This window comes from Cucurbita moschata, unplaced genomic scaffold (genome assembly GCF_002738365.1).
Source record: "Cucurbita moschata cultivar Rifu unplaced genomic scaffold, Cmos_1.0 Cmo_Scf00178, whole genome shotgun sequence".
NCBI classification, from domain to species: Eukaryota; Viridiplantae; Streptophyta; class Magnoliopsida; order Cucurbitales; family Cucurbitaceae; genus Cucurbita; species Cucurbita moschata.
Window position 1 is genome coordinate 41,018 of NW_019268694.1, and position 20,004 is coordinate 61,021.

The 20,004-nt window shown below is 34.8% G+C and overlaps 1 protein-coding gene across 1 annotated transcript; it reads right to left on the bottom strand.

Annotated features, from left to right (window-relative positions):
• Positions 1-6,920: 6,920 nt before the first annotated feature.
• On the bottom strand, positions 6,921-9,978 carry LOC111440345 ((+)-gamma-cadinene synthase-like). The gene is given in 9 exon segments (XM_023077504.1): positions 6,921-7,262; positions 7,347-7,595; positions 7,680-7,815; positions 8,290-8,508; positions 8,873-9,128; positions 9,131-9,244; positions 9,401-9,680; positions 9,796-9,855; positions 9,857-9,978. Coding segments are annotated over 9 exon segments (1,683 nt in total). The 5' UTR covers positions 9,932-9,978; the 3' UTR covers positions 6,921-6,968.
• Between the last annotated feature and the right edge of the window lie 10,026 nt (positions 9,979-20,004).

A 20,004-nucleotide genomic window follows, 5' to 3' on the forward strand; every position in this document is an offset into this window, starting at 1 on the left:
GGGTATTGTCCAGCTTCGCATTCCAGAGTCGTGTTGCTTGCCAAAGCCCGTAGAGTGCCTTTTGCAGGCGCAGTACCTTGTTGGAGTTATCATTGTCCAGGAAGTCAGGTGGTTTTCGGATAGAGACAGTCTCCTTCAGCTCTCCGTTGAAGAAAGCAAACTTCACATCCATGTGGTGGACCTCCTAGGAATGATGTGCCACAATTGTCAGCAACAAGCGGACAGATTCCAACCTTGCCACCGGCGCGAACACCTCTTTGAAGTCCACCCCTTACTTCTGGACGTAGCCCTTCGCCACCAGACAAACCTTGTGCTTCACAACTTCTCCCTCTTCGTTACGCTTCAGTTTGAACACCCATTTGAGCCCTATGGCTCGGTGTCCTGGCGCCATGTCCTCCAGACTCCACGTCTTGTTTTCAGTGATGAACGTCATCTCTTCCTGCATTGCCTTCAGCCAACACGGGTTCTTCTTTGCTTCGACGAAAGAGTTCGGTTCATCCGCGCTGATGGCATGTAGTTTGGCCACCTCTTTTTCGAGCTCACATGCCACCAGTCTTGGTGGTTCACCTCCTCCTAGTAGTTCTTCAATCCTTCGGTATCTTGCTGCCAGACCATCATCGTGATCAACATCCAGCGTCGAATCTGCAGTAAGTGATGTTGCGAACTCCACTGGTTCAGGGGGCGTAGCAGGAGTGGAGGTTAGTGTTGGCTTAGGTGTGCCCGGTGCAAATGCTGGCGGCGGTGATAGTGCCCAATGCTGCACTCCTCCTCCTCTCAACTCGGTGACGAGGTACTCCACCGTGAATTGATTTGGGTTTAGTCCGCCTCGGTTGTTAGATAAAAAGCTATGGTCTTTCTTTATTTAGTTTATTCACACGTTTCCTTAAACTTAGTTAGTTGATTTTTATTTTTAGGCTATCTGAATTAATGCTACATGTATAATGGAAGAGCCTCTTTTTAGCTGGCTATTTGGGCCAACGGCAAGATTTGTTGGCCACTTCGGTCAATTTTAGAATGTCATTTGTTTTAAATAGCCGAATTAAAAGAGAAACATTTGCACCGTGTTTTTCAGCAAAGTCAAATCCCAAATCTTTCATACTCTTCCTATTTCTGTTATTTTATTCATCTTTTTTTTTCTTCTCCCAGCAATTTCTTCTGCAATTTTTCTTCGTCAAGGATTTCCTCACCTGGCGAATTGCTCAGTCAAAGATAACATCGGTCACGTCATTCCACCGCCAAAAGGTGTTCTCGTTGAAGACGACATCGCGCGACACGTGAGCTCGCCCCCTGCAGGATCATAGAGCATTTACGCCTTCCTCCTGGTTCGTAGCCGATGAAGACAATCTTCAACCCCCTGGGATCAAGCTTGGTGAGGTGGGGACGCGTGATCTTCATGTATGTGACGCAGGCTTCTTGTTGTACCAGACCTCGTGTGGCGTCTTCTCTTCAAGGCTTCACGTTGGCGACCGGTTGAGGAGGTAGACGGCTGTCATGACTGCCTCTCCCCAGAACCTCTAGGGTATCCCGACCGTCATCAGCAGTGATCTTGCCATCCCGATGATGGTCTGATTTTGGCGCTCCACCACTTCATTCTGCTGGGGGGAGTAGGGTGTTGTTAGGTGTCACTGCATGTCAAGCTCATCGCAGTACTTGTCGAAACTCACCAAGGGGAATTCTCTGCCCCGGTCCGTGCGCAACACTCACGTTTTCTTCCCGCATTCGGCTTCCTCGCGTGCTTGAATGCACTTAATCACCTCTATCGTCTCACTCTTCGCTTTGCAACAGGATCAGCCACATAAAATGGCTCTTGTCATCGACCTGCAGGAGGAAGAAGGTCTTGCTGCCTGGGGTCGCCGACTCGATGGGCCCAAAAATATCATCGTGCACGAGCTCCAATGGCTCACCAGCGCGGTAGGATGTCTGAGACGAAAAGGGGGTGCGCTTTTGCTTGCCGATGAGACACCTGTCGCACAGCCTGTTCACGCCTTCGATTGCTGGCAAACCGTACACCATCTCCTCCTTGTGTAGTCTTTGTAGAGCAGGAGAGCTCATGTGCCCGTATTTTACGTGTCACCTCCAAGCGACTTCTTCGGTCCTGGTCGAGAGTCTGACCGGCTTCTCTATCTTCAACTCCAGTATGTAGAGGCGGTTTTCCGTGCACCGAACTTGCGTGAGCAACCGTCGTCGATCATCGCAGATCTTGAGTGGCTCGCGCTCGATTGAAATATAGCAGTCGTCCTCATCGAGTTGACCCAGGCTCACAAGGTTAGCCTTGAGCCTCGGAATGAAGTAGACGTCGATCAGCTCGCAGTGCTCGCCTCCCTTGTCGACGAACAGGATGGTGTCGCACCCTTCGATCTCGACGACGGAGCGTAGCCGAACTTCACTGTCCCGCAAATCCCTGATTCGAGCTTGAAAAATGCAGATCTGACCCCAATCATATGGTTTGTTGCCCCGTGTCGTGGACCATCGCTGGGGCCTTTGTCAAGGCATGCTAAAGGACTAACGGTTGTTTCTATGCACATGAATTTGGAGCAGACATATTCACAAAATTTATAGAAAGTAATGAAAAGTTCAAAGAATCGCTAGCAGAGGATAGAAGAGAAATTTTAAGTCTATATGAAGCAGCAAATATGAGGGTGCATGGATAAGATGTCCTTGAGAAAGCTCTTGATTTTAGTGTCAAGTATCTAAAAAATATTATAGTCAACTCAAATCCCAAATTTGCTCCCAAATTTGCTACTGGAATTGACAGTGCCTTGAAGTGGCCACTAAGAAAAACTCTTTCAAGATTAAAGGCAAGAGAGTCCATATCAATGTATCAACGAGATCCTTTCCATTCTCAAACTTTGCTTACTTTCTCGAAATTGGATTTCAACATATTATAGAAACTACGTCGAAAGGAGTTGAAGAAGTCACAAGGTTTATATTTATTTTTATGCTTTTGTCAATTTACTATATAACTTATGACACCATACTATTGATTTCATTGGTGTAGCATCTCTTTTATGCACACATGTTATTGGAGTTTATTTTGTAAGTTATATATATATATTCAACTATATTTACATTTTATTGGTCTACTCTTAGGCGGTGGAAGGATTCGAAAGTCCCAACCAACTTTTCTTTTACTAGAGATAGAATTGTGGAAAGTTATTTTGGACATTGGTGCATATTTCTAACTATGTTATAATATTGAAAGAAAAATTTAATCCAAACTAATCACACTTTCTCCAATTCTAGATGATATATAGATGTCTACGGAACATTTCAAAAACTCCAAATTTCTACTCGCAATTCAAAAGTTACTCATTTATCTTACCACTTCATAATTACACTTTGAAAATTTTCTAATTAAAATTTGGTCAGACTTTTAATAATTCTTTAGCACAATAGATACGAAAATGGTTTGTAAGGAAAATGATTATTGGTTGAAATCAAATCAAATTGACTTTTTTATGTGATAAGTCACAAAATTTGCAGTTGAAACAGGGAAGGAGTAAAGGTTCTTCATCTCTCTCCTCTAGCTTCTTCCATTCTTTTTTTTTTTTATATACACATGTATATAAATTTCTCATTTTCTGTCTACGGATGGAAAAATTAGCGGAATCCTACTCTAAAGAAGCTAAATGGTTGAACAAAATATCCAAATTTTAATGAATACATGAAATTAGCATTATGTAGCACTGGCTAAGCCTTCCTTATAAGCATTTTTCATTTTTTGGCATGGGTGATATAGTAACAAACGAGATATTTGAATGATTTTCTAAAAGACCTAAAATTATTAAAGCCTCAACCATCATTTGTCGACTCATGGACGACATCATTTTTCCTACGAAATATATATTGTGTTATATCCTTCAAAAGCAACACACACAAAGTTGAATTTTTTTAAAGAAATATATTTACTTATATGTTGTTCATTTTCAGTTTGAGCAAGAAAAGAAACACGTAGAGCTTGTATTGAACTTCATAAAGCAAGTGGTTGGTGCATAACTTCATAAAGCAAGTGGTTGATGCATGGAAGGAAATAAATGAAGCAGGTCTTCATCCAATCCCTGTCTCAATGCTATTTTAATGCGTACTGTGAATCTATCTAAAGTTATAAACCAGCTTTATTACGATGAGGATGGATACACAAATGCAAATGATAGAGCGAAACTTCTTATTGAATCTCGTTTTGTCAACCCAATACCTTGTTGAATATATTTAGCAACAAGAAACTTTGTAAGACCTAAAATTTATCAAGTTAAAATGGTTGAAATCAAACCATTGAGTTATAAAATTTATGCTCGTATTAATAACAAAACTTGGATGGTTTAAATATAAATGCTTTTGTACATTTAGTTTACATCAGTCTTCTTTACGTTTTTTATTTATTTATATATTTTTAGTAATGATATTGTAGATTTATTTTGAATTAATATTATAAAATAAAATCGATCCGATGATAAAATGAAAACCCGTAGATGAAAGTTATAAGGTAGAAAATTAATAGTTTAGTACATTGAAGAATTTTTTCCCCTCGTATCTATTAGGAATAATCAATTTAAATGTAACAACTTTGTAGACAAAATTGGACTTATTTGATTTTTTGTCAAGTAACAAACATGATTATAGGTCATGGAGGAATTGTCATATTCTCTCACACCCTATTTTCACGTGACAAAATAAACATATAATAATTTTGGTGAAGAAAGTCTTTCAATGTACTTTTTTTTTTCATATGGCTTTAAAATTAAGTTTTTGTCCCCATTGTTGAAGAGGTCTTTTCTCTTCGTCTAAACTTATTTAATATTAATTTAATTTTACTATTAGATTGTGCATATGTAATGCCTCAAGCCCATCGCTATTAGATATTATGTAGGTATTGTCCGTTTTGGCTCGTTACGTATCGTCGCCAGTTTCAGTTTTTAATACGCAGCTACCACATCTTTTATGGGTCCAACGTTCTTGTTGGCACACAATCGATGTTTGGCTCTGATACCATTGTAAAAGTCTAAGCACACCGCTAATAGATATTGTTTGTTTTGGCTTATTATGTATCGTCGTTAGTCTTGTAATTTTTAAAATGAATCTAGTAGAGAGAGATTCAAAACACCCTTATAAAAAAATATTCCATTCTACTCTTCAATTAATATGAGATTTTCCATTATACCTTGATAACGGCGAGATTCTTATCTTATTTAATAGCACGTGATTCATAACCTAAATGTTAGTGTCTGCAAAGCTGCCATGGCCCTTCACCGGGTCAGCCTCATCCTCGTTGCACCACTGGTCCACACTCTACTTGAATCCAAAAACTTATTTTGTCCAAATTCCAGTCAACAACGCATCACATGTCCCACGCACCCATCCCACATTCCCCTAAATTTTAACATAGGCTTGTGTTGAAGTCATATAAGTAAATTTATATGTAATCGTTTGACTTTGAAAAGAAAGGAATGGAGAAAACTCTATAGAGTTACCGACTATCAAAATCGAGCTAGTTTGAATTCTCTTACATCCGCTCAATAATTAGTGAGTTTGTTAGCTTTTCTCTTCCATTCTGTATTTTTCTTCAATAATTAGATAGAAGCTCTTAATACGATGGAATACCTTTGTGTGGGTCATTACAAACTTCGAGACAAGTCAAGTCAATCTTTAAATATGATAGAACATCGGCTAAGGCCAACCATGTAAGCGGCCTTACTATCGGCTCAATCAAAAGACTTGTTTTATGTATGACGATTTGTGCCTAGTGGCCCTTACACGTGTCATTTATGATTTATGTTATATGATGATATAATGATGTTGTATAATGAAGTGATGATGTTATATGATGATGCAATGACCTTATATGATGATGTGATGATATAGATGATGACATGATGATGATGCATGATGACATGATGATGTAAGATGCATGGTGATGAGATGACTTAATATTATGATATTTTATATTTAGTTGATATGCATGTATTAAATGTCATGATGCATTGTGACAATGAGTTTTCTAAGACATACTTCTAATTTATGTTAATGAGAATGAACGTATGAAGTCAAATGTATGCATGTTACCTAGAGTAATGTATGAATGATGTATAGGGTTGTGTCGTAAGAATGATTTAAAGATGAAAACTATAGGGACCACATACATATTGTGTGTTCATATACATCAGGTTACTTACCCATTCATGATAATCAATACAGACGCGTACACTATGACAATAATGATGATGATCATCATCATCATCATCATGTCTCACATGATACTCGGGGGTTTGCTTGTAACGATCCTAAATTTTCACTTATCTAGAATCGCTACCGTCATCATCATCTCTACTCATATGTGAAATTAAACATTTAAAATTTCATCATAAAACATAAAATTCATCTTAAAACAATGTCATAAACTTACGTGTTCAAAAACATCTTTACAACGATACAACGAACTCAATTGGATCGAAAATGCTTCTGGAAGAGTCCAAAACAGTCAAACAAAACCAATTAAGCCAACTAGCTAGTCGAAGATTTTTTATCTCTTATTTTTTGAATTTAACCATAATATACCCACTACCAACATTGGCTACGGTAAAGTTGCAAGAAGATGGTGATTCATTTAAGAGTCGGAGACATTTGGAGAGATTATAATAAGATGTGTAATTGTTCACATTTTAGGTATGGCCAAGGAAATAAGTTCTAAATGACAATAAGCTTTGGTTCCATAAGTTATAAGTATCATGATGCTAGGTGTGTTTGCATGTTTCAAACTTTATAACGAGAATATTTATAGGGTAATACTCTATCGTTTTTCTTTTAATTTGTTGTAGGTAATGGAAAAGGCATACAAGATGTGTCATAAGGTCAATGTTATAATAATGTTACTTTTTAGAGTTATTCTTTTCTACTCAAATAGAGCTCTTACATTTCTACTCAAATAAGCCATAAATTTCAGGTTCCACAAAATTTATTGTCAATATAGATGTTCAACAAGGCACGGAGTTTACAAGAAGAGATTCAATAATAAATTTTGTTTTGCCATTTGAATTTGTGTATCCATCCTCATCCGAATAAATTACGTTCATAACTCTTGAAAAATTTACTGCCCGCATTAAAATAGGCATTGGAACAGTAATTGGATGAAGACATGCTTCATTTACATCCTTCCATGCATCAACCACTTGCTTATGAAGTTCAACACAAGCTTCTTCCTCTTAACAACCATATTGCTCTATGTAACATTCAACTGCAGAAGCAACATGTTTCCTTTCTTGCTCAAACTGAAAAAGAAAAACATATAAGTAAATGTAGTTTACTTTTAAAAAGTTGAACTTTGTTGGTGTTGCTTTTGAAGGATAGTAAACCTTGTGGGAAACGATGTCGTCCATGAGTCTACAAATGATTGTTGAGCCTTTAATAATTTTAGGTCTTCTAGAAACCCATTGAAGTACATCATTCGTTACCATGTTGCCCATGCCGAGAAGTGAAATGCTTATAAGCAAGGAATAACCTGTTGTATATAATGCCAATTCTATGTGCTCCTTAAAATTTGGTTTGTAATTTTTGCTTAACCATTTAGCTTCTTCAAAGTAGGATTCCGCTAGTTTCTTTATCTGTTAAGATCAATGAAAATGAAATATTTTATATACATGAATAAAAAGGTGGGAATAAGATATAGGAGGGAGAAGAAAGTTTACTTCTTTCGCAATATGAACGTGGAGTGAACTTCCATCCTTGTCTATCTCTTTACTAATTTCTTTATAAAGATCTAACATTGCTATATAAAAAGGTTTCATGTACTCCGGGAGTACATTAACCATGCTTCTATCCCACCTGAAAAATTTAATGATGTCATTGTTAGTAAAATCTTCCAACTTTATTTTGAATATGGATCATGATCACTAGCCCAATAATTATATCAAGCCCATCACGTATATTTATTTTAGGAAAATGAGGTATGTATTTTAGGAATAAAGATAAGTATATATTTTATGAAGATGATTTAGTATTTTAGGAATAAATATACCTAATTATTTAAAAAAAAATTTAGATATTTAAAAAAAATATTTAGGAATAAATTGTCTCGTCCCTACTATAAATACCCCTCCATCCTATCTAGGTTTTCATCCCAGCAATACAAACGTGTAATATTTGACAAGGTGTCAAGAGTGCGAGTGTTTCCCACGTAGAGTTGTATTAAACAAATTATTCCCGTATAAAAAAAATTTGTATGATGTTTTGAAAGAGTGTGTAGTACATTGAACAAAATATATATATATATTATAGTGTGCTATGTATTTAAGTGACCTTTGAATAGCTAGAGTGAGGACTTGGAGTTCTTCAAATGTTCCATAGGCATCATATATATCATCTAAAATTGAAGAAATGGCGGTTACTTTGGTTAACATCTTTCTACCAACACTGAATTGAGGCTCAAAATATACCCCCAACGTCCATAAGTAGCACTCAACGATTCTGTCTCTTGCAAAAGAAAAATTGGTTTCGACCTTTAAATCCTTCCACCACCTGTTTAATAGGTAAACAAGACACAAATATAATTAGCGGAGAAAAAACATTTAACTTAAAAAAAATGTTCAAATCCAAACATCACCTATATAGTAGGTAAGAATTTATAGCTTATGTACGCATACATCAATGAATTCACAAAGGCTTAATAGGTGGGAAAGAGGAAGTGACATTTAACAGGTTCAAGTCATGCTTTAAAACTCATATTAAACTACTCATACACCCAAAAACTTGATCTAATATATTATATTAAATTTAATGATATGAATAGTGTATTGAATTTAAAGTTAGAAAAGATAAAAGAAAGGTTATAGATAGAAAAAAAATTATACGAAATTCTATAAACATATAGATAAGTATAAACCTGATGACTTCTATCAACTCCTTTTGATGAAGTTTCTGTAATACGTTGAAATCCAATTTTGAGAAAGTAAGCAAAGTTTTAGAATGTGAAGGATCTTCTTGATATATTGGTATGTACTCTCTTGCCTTCATTCTTGGAATGGCTTTTCTTAGAGGATATTTCAAGGCGCTCGTAACTTCAGCGACAAAAATTGGGCTTGAGTTGGATATAATATTTTTTAGATGTTTGACACTAAAATCGAGAGCTTCCTCAAGACATCTTCTCCATGTACCCTCATATGTGCCGCTTCATATAGACTTAAAATTCCTCTTGCATCTTCCGCTAGTGATTCTTTGAACTTTCCATTACTTTCTATAAATTTTGTGAATATGTCTGCTTTAAATTTATGGGCACAAAAACAACCATTAGCTCTTAAAACTATAAGAAATTTAATTTTCTTTACCTGCAATAACTTTCAATTTCTCGATGTATATGCCTAAAACATAAGGTGATAGGATAACATAAGAGTTAAGAAATGAATAAACTTACCGCAAGAAATTTTATAACCTTGTTGTCTAAGGAGTCGAAATAGAAGAGAGATCGTATAAAGATCATCATTGCCATCAATATTTGTGAACTCTCTATAGTTTGCATATATTTGTTCTAAGATTTGATCAATCTCGTTCTCAAAATGATAAGATACATTTAACCGTTGAATTGAATCAACTAGATTCAGTATCTTAAAATGATTTCTATTAGAACTTATTAGCATCTTTTTCACTTCTCCTTTAAACTGTTTTGCTTGTTCCTCCACCTCAACATCTATTTTCTGAAATTTAAAAGTAAAAAAGTCAAGGAAGTTCAAAAACAAAATTAAAAGTTTAATATAATAAAGAAATAAGTATGAATATATTATAATTCATGAACATAGACGATTAATTTACCATTGCTTCGGATGATAGTGAAAGGAACTGGTCCTTCCATATGCTTGGATGAAAGTTTGCAAATAGGACGTTTGGCTTTAAGATTGTCTGGGCTCTTCATAGATGAAGCAGAAACAAGAGAAGTTTGATGAGGCATTTTCTATCGATTCGTTTCTGAAGAAGAGACCGGAGAAATTAGGATAACTTCACTTACCCAATGAATTCCAATGCATCCATGAACTATCACAAATATTTATAGAAGTTTTTTTTTATTACATGGAAAAATTCTTATCACAGAAATTTTGTGAGGTTTTGAAGGCAGATAAATATGTGATATTTTGTAACTAAAAATCAAATGGAATAAATTTAAATTCTCAACCATTTATTTGATATATAAGAACTATTATCATGAATTTTAATTAATTTATTATTATTATTTTTTTTTTTTGTTTTGTTGTTGGTAATTTTTTTATTAGGTTATATTTATATATATATTTTTTTATTAAATATAGAAAATTAAAAATTATTAAATATATATACTTTAAAATTTATAATTTTAAGAATCACTCAATTGATCACATGAGTCTATTTCGACATCTAATGTCTAGGCTGGTAGAGGACAAGATGTACCAATATTGTGTAATGTCTAAATTAGGACAGGCTGAGGACAAGATGTATCAATATTGTCCCAATATACATATATCTATATATAATTCTCGATTAATATAAAGACCTTCTTTTTATTATTTATTATTTAAACTTCAAAATTTTATTGAAACATTAAACAAAAGAAATATTTTTTTAAAATTAATTTTATCCTAAAATAATAGGTAAGAGTATTGTTGATTTTTTTATTATTATAAAAAATTTGAGAATTTTAATAAAAAAAAAATTTATATTATATTTTCACTTACAGAAGGAAAGTAAATTTATTACCATGGAAGAGAAAAATCAAATTACAAAAATGAATATGAAATCGGAGTAATTGTAAACTTATATACAATACTCTTATTCTCCTAATGAGTTAAACTTGACGTTTTATTGAGTTAATTAGAATTCAATATAAATAGAAATTAAAAAAATTCTTAAACAACTAAAATCATTATAACTTTCCTCTATGAATTTTTATTTTATTATCCCATCAACTTTTTTATAATATTCAGCCTTTTGCATTCAAATTAAATGTGTGAAAATATATAAATTTTAAAAAATAAAACATAAATTATATTTTTACCCAATCATATTTTTCTTTTATATTTTATAACTTTTAACAAAATCATTTTTTTAAAACACTTTTTCAAATCTATTTTTCGACCCAATTATTAAAACTCTGACTACTTTTAATTAGAAAATTTTCATAAATATCTCTTGTGAACTAAAAAAATATATAAAAGAAAAATGGTGGAGAATTAGAAAAAATGGTCAATGTCAACCTCATTCTTTCCTCATTAAGCATTAGAAATGTACGTGATTAAGTGAAAGATAAATAAATAAAAAAAGAAACAAAAAAAAGAAAGAAAAAGAATGAGAAAGATAAGAGGAGAGGAAAAGAAAGTTCTAAAGAGGCGGAGGGAAATAACCGCCGTTCTACCCACGAGGAGTACGATTCCAGCCGAGCTTCCTTCACAAAACCTAGAGAAGAAGCATCTTGGATCTTTTAATCATACAAAATTGTCAAGAAATAAGGAAAATCAGAAGGTGAGTTATTGAATCATTGTTCTCGGATTTTCATAAGATATGTGAGAAATATTAGAAGTTAGGTTATGAAATTTGAGTATGCTAATTTACGAAAAATTGTGTTCATAATCTGTGAAATAAGTTGTAGTCGATTTAGATTGAAGATAAGAGTTCCGATGTTCGTAAAAATCGGTGAGTGTAAACTTTTGGCTAACTTTGGACCCCGTTATATATGCCTATATTTAGAAATAAATTACAAGAAAAATACTTACATATAGAAGGATATAAAATCGAAAAATCTCACGAACGAATCATATTAATTTGAGTTACATCAGAAGAAATACAAAAATGCAAAGAAAATGAAAAGTGATGGGAGTTTTTGGATTTTGCAGTGTTGAGGAAGAAGTACACGCTTCAAACAGCTATTGGGACACGTGTCAGGTGAAGAGGCGGGAGGCGCGTCCAGCTTCTACTGTAACACGTGTCAATGATCTGCGCGGTGACGCGTCGCATTGAATCTGACCTGATGACCGACTCCACTCTACTACCTGATGTTAGGATTTATGCCCTAAAACCTCGTAATTAATTATTTAGTTTTTAACAATAACTTTTATTATTTTATTTGTAACTTAATTGTTAGCGAAAATCCGAGGCTATTAATATAATCGTGAACAGTATGTGGTTGACATACAAGAAGATCGTGTTCAATAAATAACCTAAAGTGTCTATAGTATATGGATAAAGTTGGATGCCTTATCCGGGTAATACTATTAATACAATCCACTTTGTAATCGTTACAAATGATTTGATTCAAATCATCCATGTGGAGACATGTAAGTGGGGGTATCCTATACAATGAGTTTGTATAAGACTGGACCAAAAAATATTTAATCTTTTTATAAATCAGTTTATTGAGAAGATTAATATTTGACATGATGATCATATATGACTCGATCTTAATCTTTAGTGAGTTATGAACTCCTGGTTGTAAGGGCTTATCCTTTAATTTACATGGGTGAGAATGACTCTTTTAGTCGATTCAATATGTCTATCATATAAGAAAAGTACATGAGTTCTTCTCTTAAATACTAATTTCAGGACTTGAACAATGGGGCCCCACCCTCTCATTAGCTCGAGAGGGACTTGATTTATGATTGGATCATAAAAAAATTGTTCATTAGATAATCGGTGGTACTTAAGGTGAAAGATATAATTACAGGGATAAAACGAACTTTTGACCCAACTGTAATTATGAACAACTCGTGAATGATCGATTTACTTGTAATGATTATATCAATAAACATAACTTGTTCTTCCGTGTGTAAGAGTGCAACTCTAGGTTTATAATGGAGTGACATATGTTTTGTATTAAATATTATATCCTAATACATTAGATATTCAAATATATTAGGCGAATAATCTACTAGAGTTTTTATAAATAGTACACTCGGGTTAGCCAAGAACATACAAAATCTTTCCCACTGCCTATGGAGAATGAAGCTGCATAGAATTCTAGGAACTCTTTTGGATTTTCTTTCATGAGGCACCCACAAACCTTGGTCTTGTGTTCGAGTCATAACAACAAAGAACTGGAATATAAAGAACTTTTGCATGGTTGGAATACTTCAACAAGTATTGCAAGTTTTAATTCTTAACAAAAAAAATCAAATTGATTCCCAATGCTTCCGCTATGTGGATGAAGAGTTCATTCCCTTCACTTGAATCGTCAAATCGAGAACCCGCGCGCCACCTGAAACTATTCTCTGACCCTACTCCGCCTTTGCCACCGACCCTATTCCCAACTTTGCCACACATCAACGGAATAAAATTTGGATTTCCAGCACGCGCCTCAAGACTCAAACCCACACATTCGATCTCGGTGGACCAAAGCGCATGTCCTTCTCCACGTAGGTGCATTCGTACGCGTGCGTGTGGAAGGCCCCTCCAACTCATGGTGCGCGCGTAAGACCCATTTTTAAGCCTAATTTGACTCTCATTTGACTGTTTTTCGTCTCAGTTTTGATACTACCTGAATTTCACTTGATTTAGGACCTACCGGTAAGCTTTGAAGAAATTTGGGGCTCCCAACTAACGAAAAAACAAGCTTCGAAGGTACGCTTCCTCTTAGTAAGTAACCACCTAAACTTTAGGCAAGTAATACTTGTAGGAATTGCTAGGATAAGCTAGCATGTGAGTATAATCTACCTTATGTGGTTAGAATATGTGTGATTAAAACCTAGAATGAATAATTTGGATAACTATGACATGTATATTACAGCCAAATTACACTTAGAATAAGAGAACTGAAAAGTATGTCTAATTTAATGTCTTCCGTTGTGGTATGATGGAGGAAGGGATATTCTGATATGTACTCTAGGTGATTGATGAATGTTATCTCCCCATTGAACCTGTTTGATTATGTGTTTGATATATATTATGATTTTCATGAATCAAGGGTTATCATTGGTAGGAATACCTTCTTAATAAACATATGTGATGGGCAAACATGTTTTATGTGCTAAAGACGGTTGATAGATATATTTTCCTAGTAAAGCATTTAATAAGAATTTAGTTAATATTAGGGCCCTATAACTAGTGCAGTTTACATGTGGAATTAAAGGTTATACCTATATGCACCTAGAGATGGAATAAGCTGAGGGGCTAACCTCGAACATCTTGAAACTGAGAAATAGAGTTTAAACCACATGAACACTCTCAAGAGCCTAGTAGACCTCCACGGTGTATTAATATGATTCAAGTAGCCTACAGAATCACGAAACTAGTTGAGTTACTGTTGAGTGTTGAGTCGAGTCAGGGTCGACGCTCTAATCCCATTAAACCCGTTCTTGAGAAGAACTAGGGAATACATGGTTACTTAGCTCAAGACATGGACCCCTGTATGAATGTAAAAACATGTTAACTTGTAAACCTGTCCTGGTTGAACCAGGGACTACATGGGTAGGTGTCAAAATGAGAGCCCTTATTAAGGGTAGAAACAGGCAAACTATAAACCAATCCTGGTTGGACTAGGGACTACAAGGGTAGGTGTCAGGATGAGAGCCCCTATTGAGTGTAAAAACGAGTCAAGGTCAACGCTTCGACTTCGTAAATCTATCTTGGAAGAGATCAGGGACTATGCAGGTAAGTGGTTAGTATGAACACGTCTATTGAATGTAGGAACGGGTCAACACTGATGCCATGACTCTGTAAATAAGTCTCAAAGAGGGACTAGAGACTACACGGGTAGACGATCTATGAGGAACATTTGGAATTTCGAGACCTACACAATAGCTTAGAGAACTGTAAGGATGAACCTGAACTTCTTATAGACAAAAGAAAAGTCGTGGGAACCTACTAGGAGAAGTAAACGATGAGAGCCTACAAGTAGGTTGCTTACTGAGTATACTTTCACTCACCCATACTTTCCTTTCTTTTTCAGGTACTAGTCGAGGTGGAGAGGTGCTTGGGAGTTGCACTAGCATAGAGGAGTGTCGTTCTAGAACGTCAGTCCATTTTTACATTTTGGAGTCTTTTGTATTTTGTTTTATAAATTTCCCCGTTTCTAAAATGTTGTACAACATCATCTTATAATTCGGTTTAATCTTGTATTTAATTTTGTGGTTGATTATTTGTTTTTTTTTATTTAAACTTTATCTGATTTTTTTTCTTTTATTTTATTATACTTTTATTTTTATTTGTTTTCGCTTTCGCTTTTTTCGTCTCGATTCTATTTTCAAACATTTGAAAGTTGGGTAGTGACATGGTGTATAACTAATGCACTCTTAACGTCATTAGAAATTCTTGTAGGTATTATTCATGATCTACTTCCATCTTGATGTATGATATATCGTCAGAGACAACAATTTTTTGTCATATCAAGATAGCCTTATGAACACTAAGTTCGTATGATCTTTAAACATTACAGGGTATTGATCACGTTTTAGGACATAACAAAAATCTTTTAATGACCATACACCTCCGAAAAGCCAAATTCAATGTCATTCTCTCTAACCCTGATTTGAAGGTAACCTGACCTTGATATGTCCGTTTTGATCATTATTTTCTCACCAAAAATAGCCTTGTAATTCCTTTTCATGTGGCCAACTCAGGTCTTTCGCTATAGTGCAGCTCCCTATCATATAGTAGCTTGAGCACGAATACTCATCTAAGTTAAAACTATTTTAAAAATACTAAGTAATCTACTTGTAGGCTCTCATCGCATCCTTAACATAGTAGGTGTCCACGTGTTTTTCTCTTGACTTTAGGAAGTTCGGGCATAGTATCTATTACTATCTAAACATTTGAAGTATGTTGATGTTCCAAGTGGTTCTCTAGTTGTTCATGGATCCACTCTAGGCTTGGAAGAGGTGGTTTACCCATTTCTTGCGTCGCAGGTCTATTATGCTACAAATGTTATCTCTAGGGTAAATTGTTTTTCTGTTCTTAGACTTAAGTAGATTACTTTACTTACGTACTGAATGATTGGCGTCTTGGGTTGAGTCGCTACCTCATAAGGTATTGTTATGAAAGTATGGTGTCTACTTATCTAAACATCATCCATAAAAGGTTAGCTGGCGGACCCTCCCATAGGACCATAAAATCACCTATGATTGGAGAGATCGATCCCAATGCGCCAGCTACTAAGTCAACCTATTTGGTCCCACATTCTCTTCTCTTGAATAGACTTATAGTGTAAAGGCACTGTTCAAGAGACCCCTAACCATTTCCACAAGGTTTGGGCATGCACTACCCTAACCATCCTCGATAGAACTAGTACCAATGTGAAAAGGGTAATGGACACTTTGATGACATTGTTCATACTACTATAGCTTAAAGAGCTATCTTAATCATACTAGGATGTCATAGAGGTTTATTAGGTTCTTAAGGGCCTCTAGATAGCTTAAATCTTGTCTCTCATTTTTAAGACGATTAAGACTAACTCCTCAAGTTGTTCCATTATCTAGGTGCACATTAGTCTAGACATCTGATAGCTACTACCGATCTTGAGGTGCAAGATCTACTGAAAATATTTTGATGTAGGTCAACGTGTAACTGCTTTAGCTATAATACCCTAATTTTAATTTGGTTCTCTCATGAATGGTTGTAGAGATATATACCCATCGATCACCTAAAGCATGAAAATCACATTTTATTCATTTCTTTAGTCATCTCCACGTATTCAGAAGACCTATTAGGAGCAAGGTACCTAATGCGAACTTTCGACTCCAAGGTACTCTAGTCTGACTCCTCGAGTCTTTTTTATTATAGGAGCAAGGTGCTTTGTTTACTAAAGGTGTTCTATCCTAGGTCATCGTCTTGCCAACCCAACTCTAGCACCCTAGTTTTAGCTTTGTGGAGATAAACACACTACCGTGAGAATACACAACCATTTCACTAGGAGATAAAAAAAACTATATCATGCAAAAATACAAACTCAATGGGAAGTTAACATATACTAATCACATAGGGCACAAATCACAATAATCCATCCTCCATTTTATCACAGCAAAAAACATAAAGAATAAGACATGTCTCAAAATCTCGATCATGGACATTTTAGTAATTTTCTACATACATAGATTATTTGACCATATTACCCTACTTGAGTTTTATAAACTCATTATATGTGTATTTCAATAATTTTCTATAATTTTACTATATCTTGTAATTCGACCACTAAGACTCTCAATAAAATTATAAAAATTTTAATTTTTTTTTCATTAATGTTGCATATCATGATTAATGTTGCATATCATGATGTAGTAACTCTACCATTACTACCATTAGTATGCATTTACTCTACAATCACATCCAACGAATTGTAAAGAAATGAATTCATATTTTTCATAAGAAAAATGAATGAAAATGGAAAAAGAAAGGAAGAATCTAATATATAGTAAGAAACAACCCATTTGCAGATAATTCTTCCATGACCTACTATGTTGTCACCTACAAAGAGTCCATGCAACTTTAATTCTTCCATGACCTACCATGTTGTTACCTACTAAAAATCCATGCTAAGTTTAATTATTTCATGACCTATCAAATCACGTGAAAAAAAATTCGACAAATTCTAATTACTCCATGGCCTACCAAATTGACACATTTAAAACAATTATATTCAAATGCCTTACTATTTTTATTAAATAACTATTAAATTTTTTAAGCATAATTTCCTTATCAATTTCTGTAATTATTTTTAAAGAGCATATTATGAGAACTAAAAAATATTTTTTTATAATCTTATTTTTATTTTAAAATTTATTAAGAAATTAAATATTTTGTACTTATCCATTGATTTACGACATTTTTTATTTATTTATTAAAGGTATTAATAAAATATTAGAATATTATAAATATTTTTTAAACTACAAACTCCAAATCACAAAAATGAATGAGAAACAAACTTGATTGGAATAATAATAATACTAATATGATACCTTTTTATTATTCCTATACTGAGCTGGATTCAAAAAATTTGTTGAGGAGGGTTTAACTAAATTCAGTAAATATAAGCTAAAAAAGTTATTAAATTCGGTAGCTTCTCCGGCTAGACGAATCCCACAGATATGATATCGAAACGTTCATCTCACGCGGTTAAAGGGGTCAACTATGAGTACACTTACTTAAGAAGTGAGCTTTTGCATGTTAGCTAGAAGAATTTGATTGGGTAAAAATAGTTAGAGTATTTTTAGGATCTAGTTTAAATATTTTTCACATTTGTTTACTCTATTTACCAAATTTGTTTACCAGATTTGTGGTATTTATAGTTATTTGAAAGGCTATAGAGCCAAATTCAAATTCAGTATTCAATAATATCATCACTCCAAAAGGCTATAGAGCCAAATTCAAATTCAGTATTCAATAATATCATCACTCCAAATTTCTGGTTTATATTTCTGGCTTAGTTATGTCAAAAAGTAACAATTGGTATACAGCCGCAATTTTTGAGTGATCAAATAGAGAGAGTACGAGTGAAGAAAAATTTTTAATGAAAATCCCTCACTTCGATAGCCACTATGATCATTGGAGAGCAAATGGAAAATTTGCTCAAAGCAAAAAGTCTGTCTATGGAGTGTGGTGGATAATGGTTTCTCAGAACTAGAGGAAAAAACAATGTTGACTGAGGCATAAAAGAACCACCTTCTAGACCCAAAGATCACCAAGTAAAGCATTACCTCTCAATTGATTGTACGATCTTTGAACAAATCTTGGGATCTTTGAACAAATCTTGGATCGTCGCACAGCCAAGATTGGTTGGGACTCAATGAAACGAAAATTTGGTGGAAACCAAAAAGGGAAGAAATCTCTTCTTAATGCATTAAGGAGAGAATTTGAGATTCTAGAGATGAAAAATGATAAAAGTATCACAGATTATTTTGCAAAGTGACGATAATCTCTAACAAGATGAGAAGCAATGGAGAAGATATACCAGACAAGAAAATTGTAGAAAATAATTTACTCAAATGGAGAAGATATACCAGACAAGAAAATTGTAGAAACTAATTTACTCAAAAATTTACTTATGTCGTAGTATCCATTGAAGAATCCAAAAATAAACATATCCATTGAAGAATCCAAAAATACTGATAACATGTAACGACCCTAAATTTCCACATATCCAGAGTCGCCACTAACGTCTCATGCTCATCTCTAATGCAGAATAAAAATCTAAGCATGCTCATCTTTAATAGCGGAAAAATTTAAAACTTCAGAATACATTAAAACTTTGGAAAACACTGTCGGACTTATGTGTTTCAAACATTGTGCTAGAGTTCCAAAAAGAAAAAAAATAAAATAAAACGACTACAAATTAATTAATATAAATGAATGAATTGCAAATGCCCTATTCTAACTAAGACTAGGAATTAAATATGCATCTATCCTATGCACGCGCCACAGTCTCTGATCACGATGCCACCGTCAACCGTACATGGGCGCCTTGCCTTTACCTGAAAAAAAACAATATGGCACACGGCCTGAGTATTTCGAAGAAATACTCAGTAAGTGACCCCACTATAGGGGCCATGCTAATGCAAACACATGCAATCATGAATAGGGATCTATCTCTAATCATCTTAGGGGTGGCCTCCAGTCTCGGACAAATTGGATGTGTAGTACTTCCCTACACACGACCCACACGTGCGAATGTGAGTCCCCAGGGCGCTCGCACGCCCCCTGGACCCTCTGGTCAAGCTAATCTGTAGCGACGTCCGGAGGTCAGCGGAACCCCATAGTGTCATGCGCCTCATGAACACCCTCATCTGTGTGCTTTCGCACCTGTGCGCATTCGCGCTCATCGTAAGGTGCGCGTCCGCACTCATCATCTCTAGGGGAAGTAGCCCTATGCTTATGAACATACAAAATGCATGAGGTCCCTCTAAATCCATCGTAATGTCTCTTCTAACACAACCCTCTAATCTCATCTCTTTGTTACTCTAGGTAACGCATACTCGTGGATGTTTATATTACTATCATTTTCATGCTCGGGTTGTGTCCTACGTCGATCTAACGACATGATGCAATATGGCACTCATCATCATCTAGCATGCT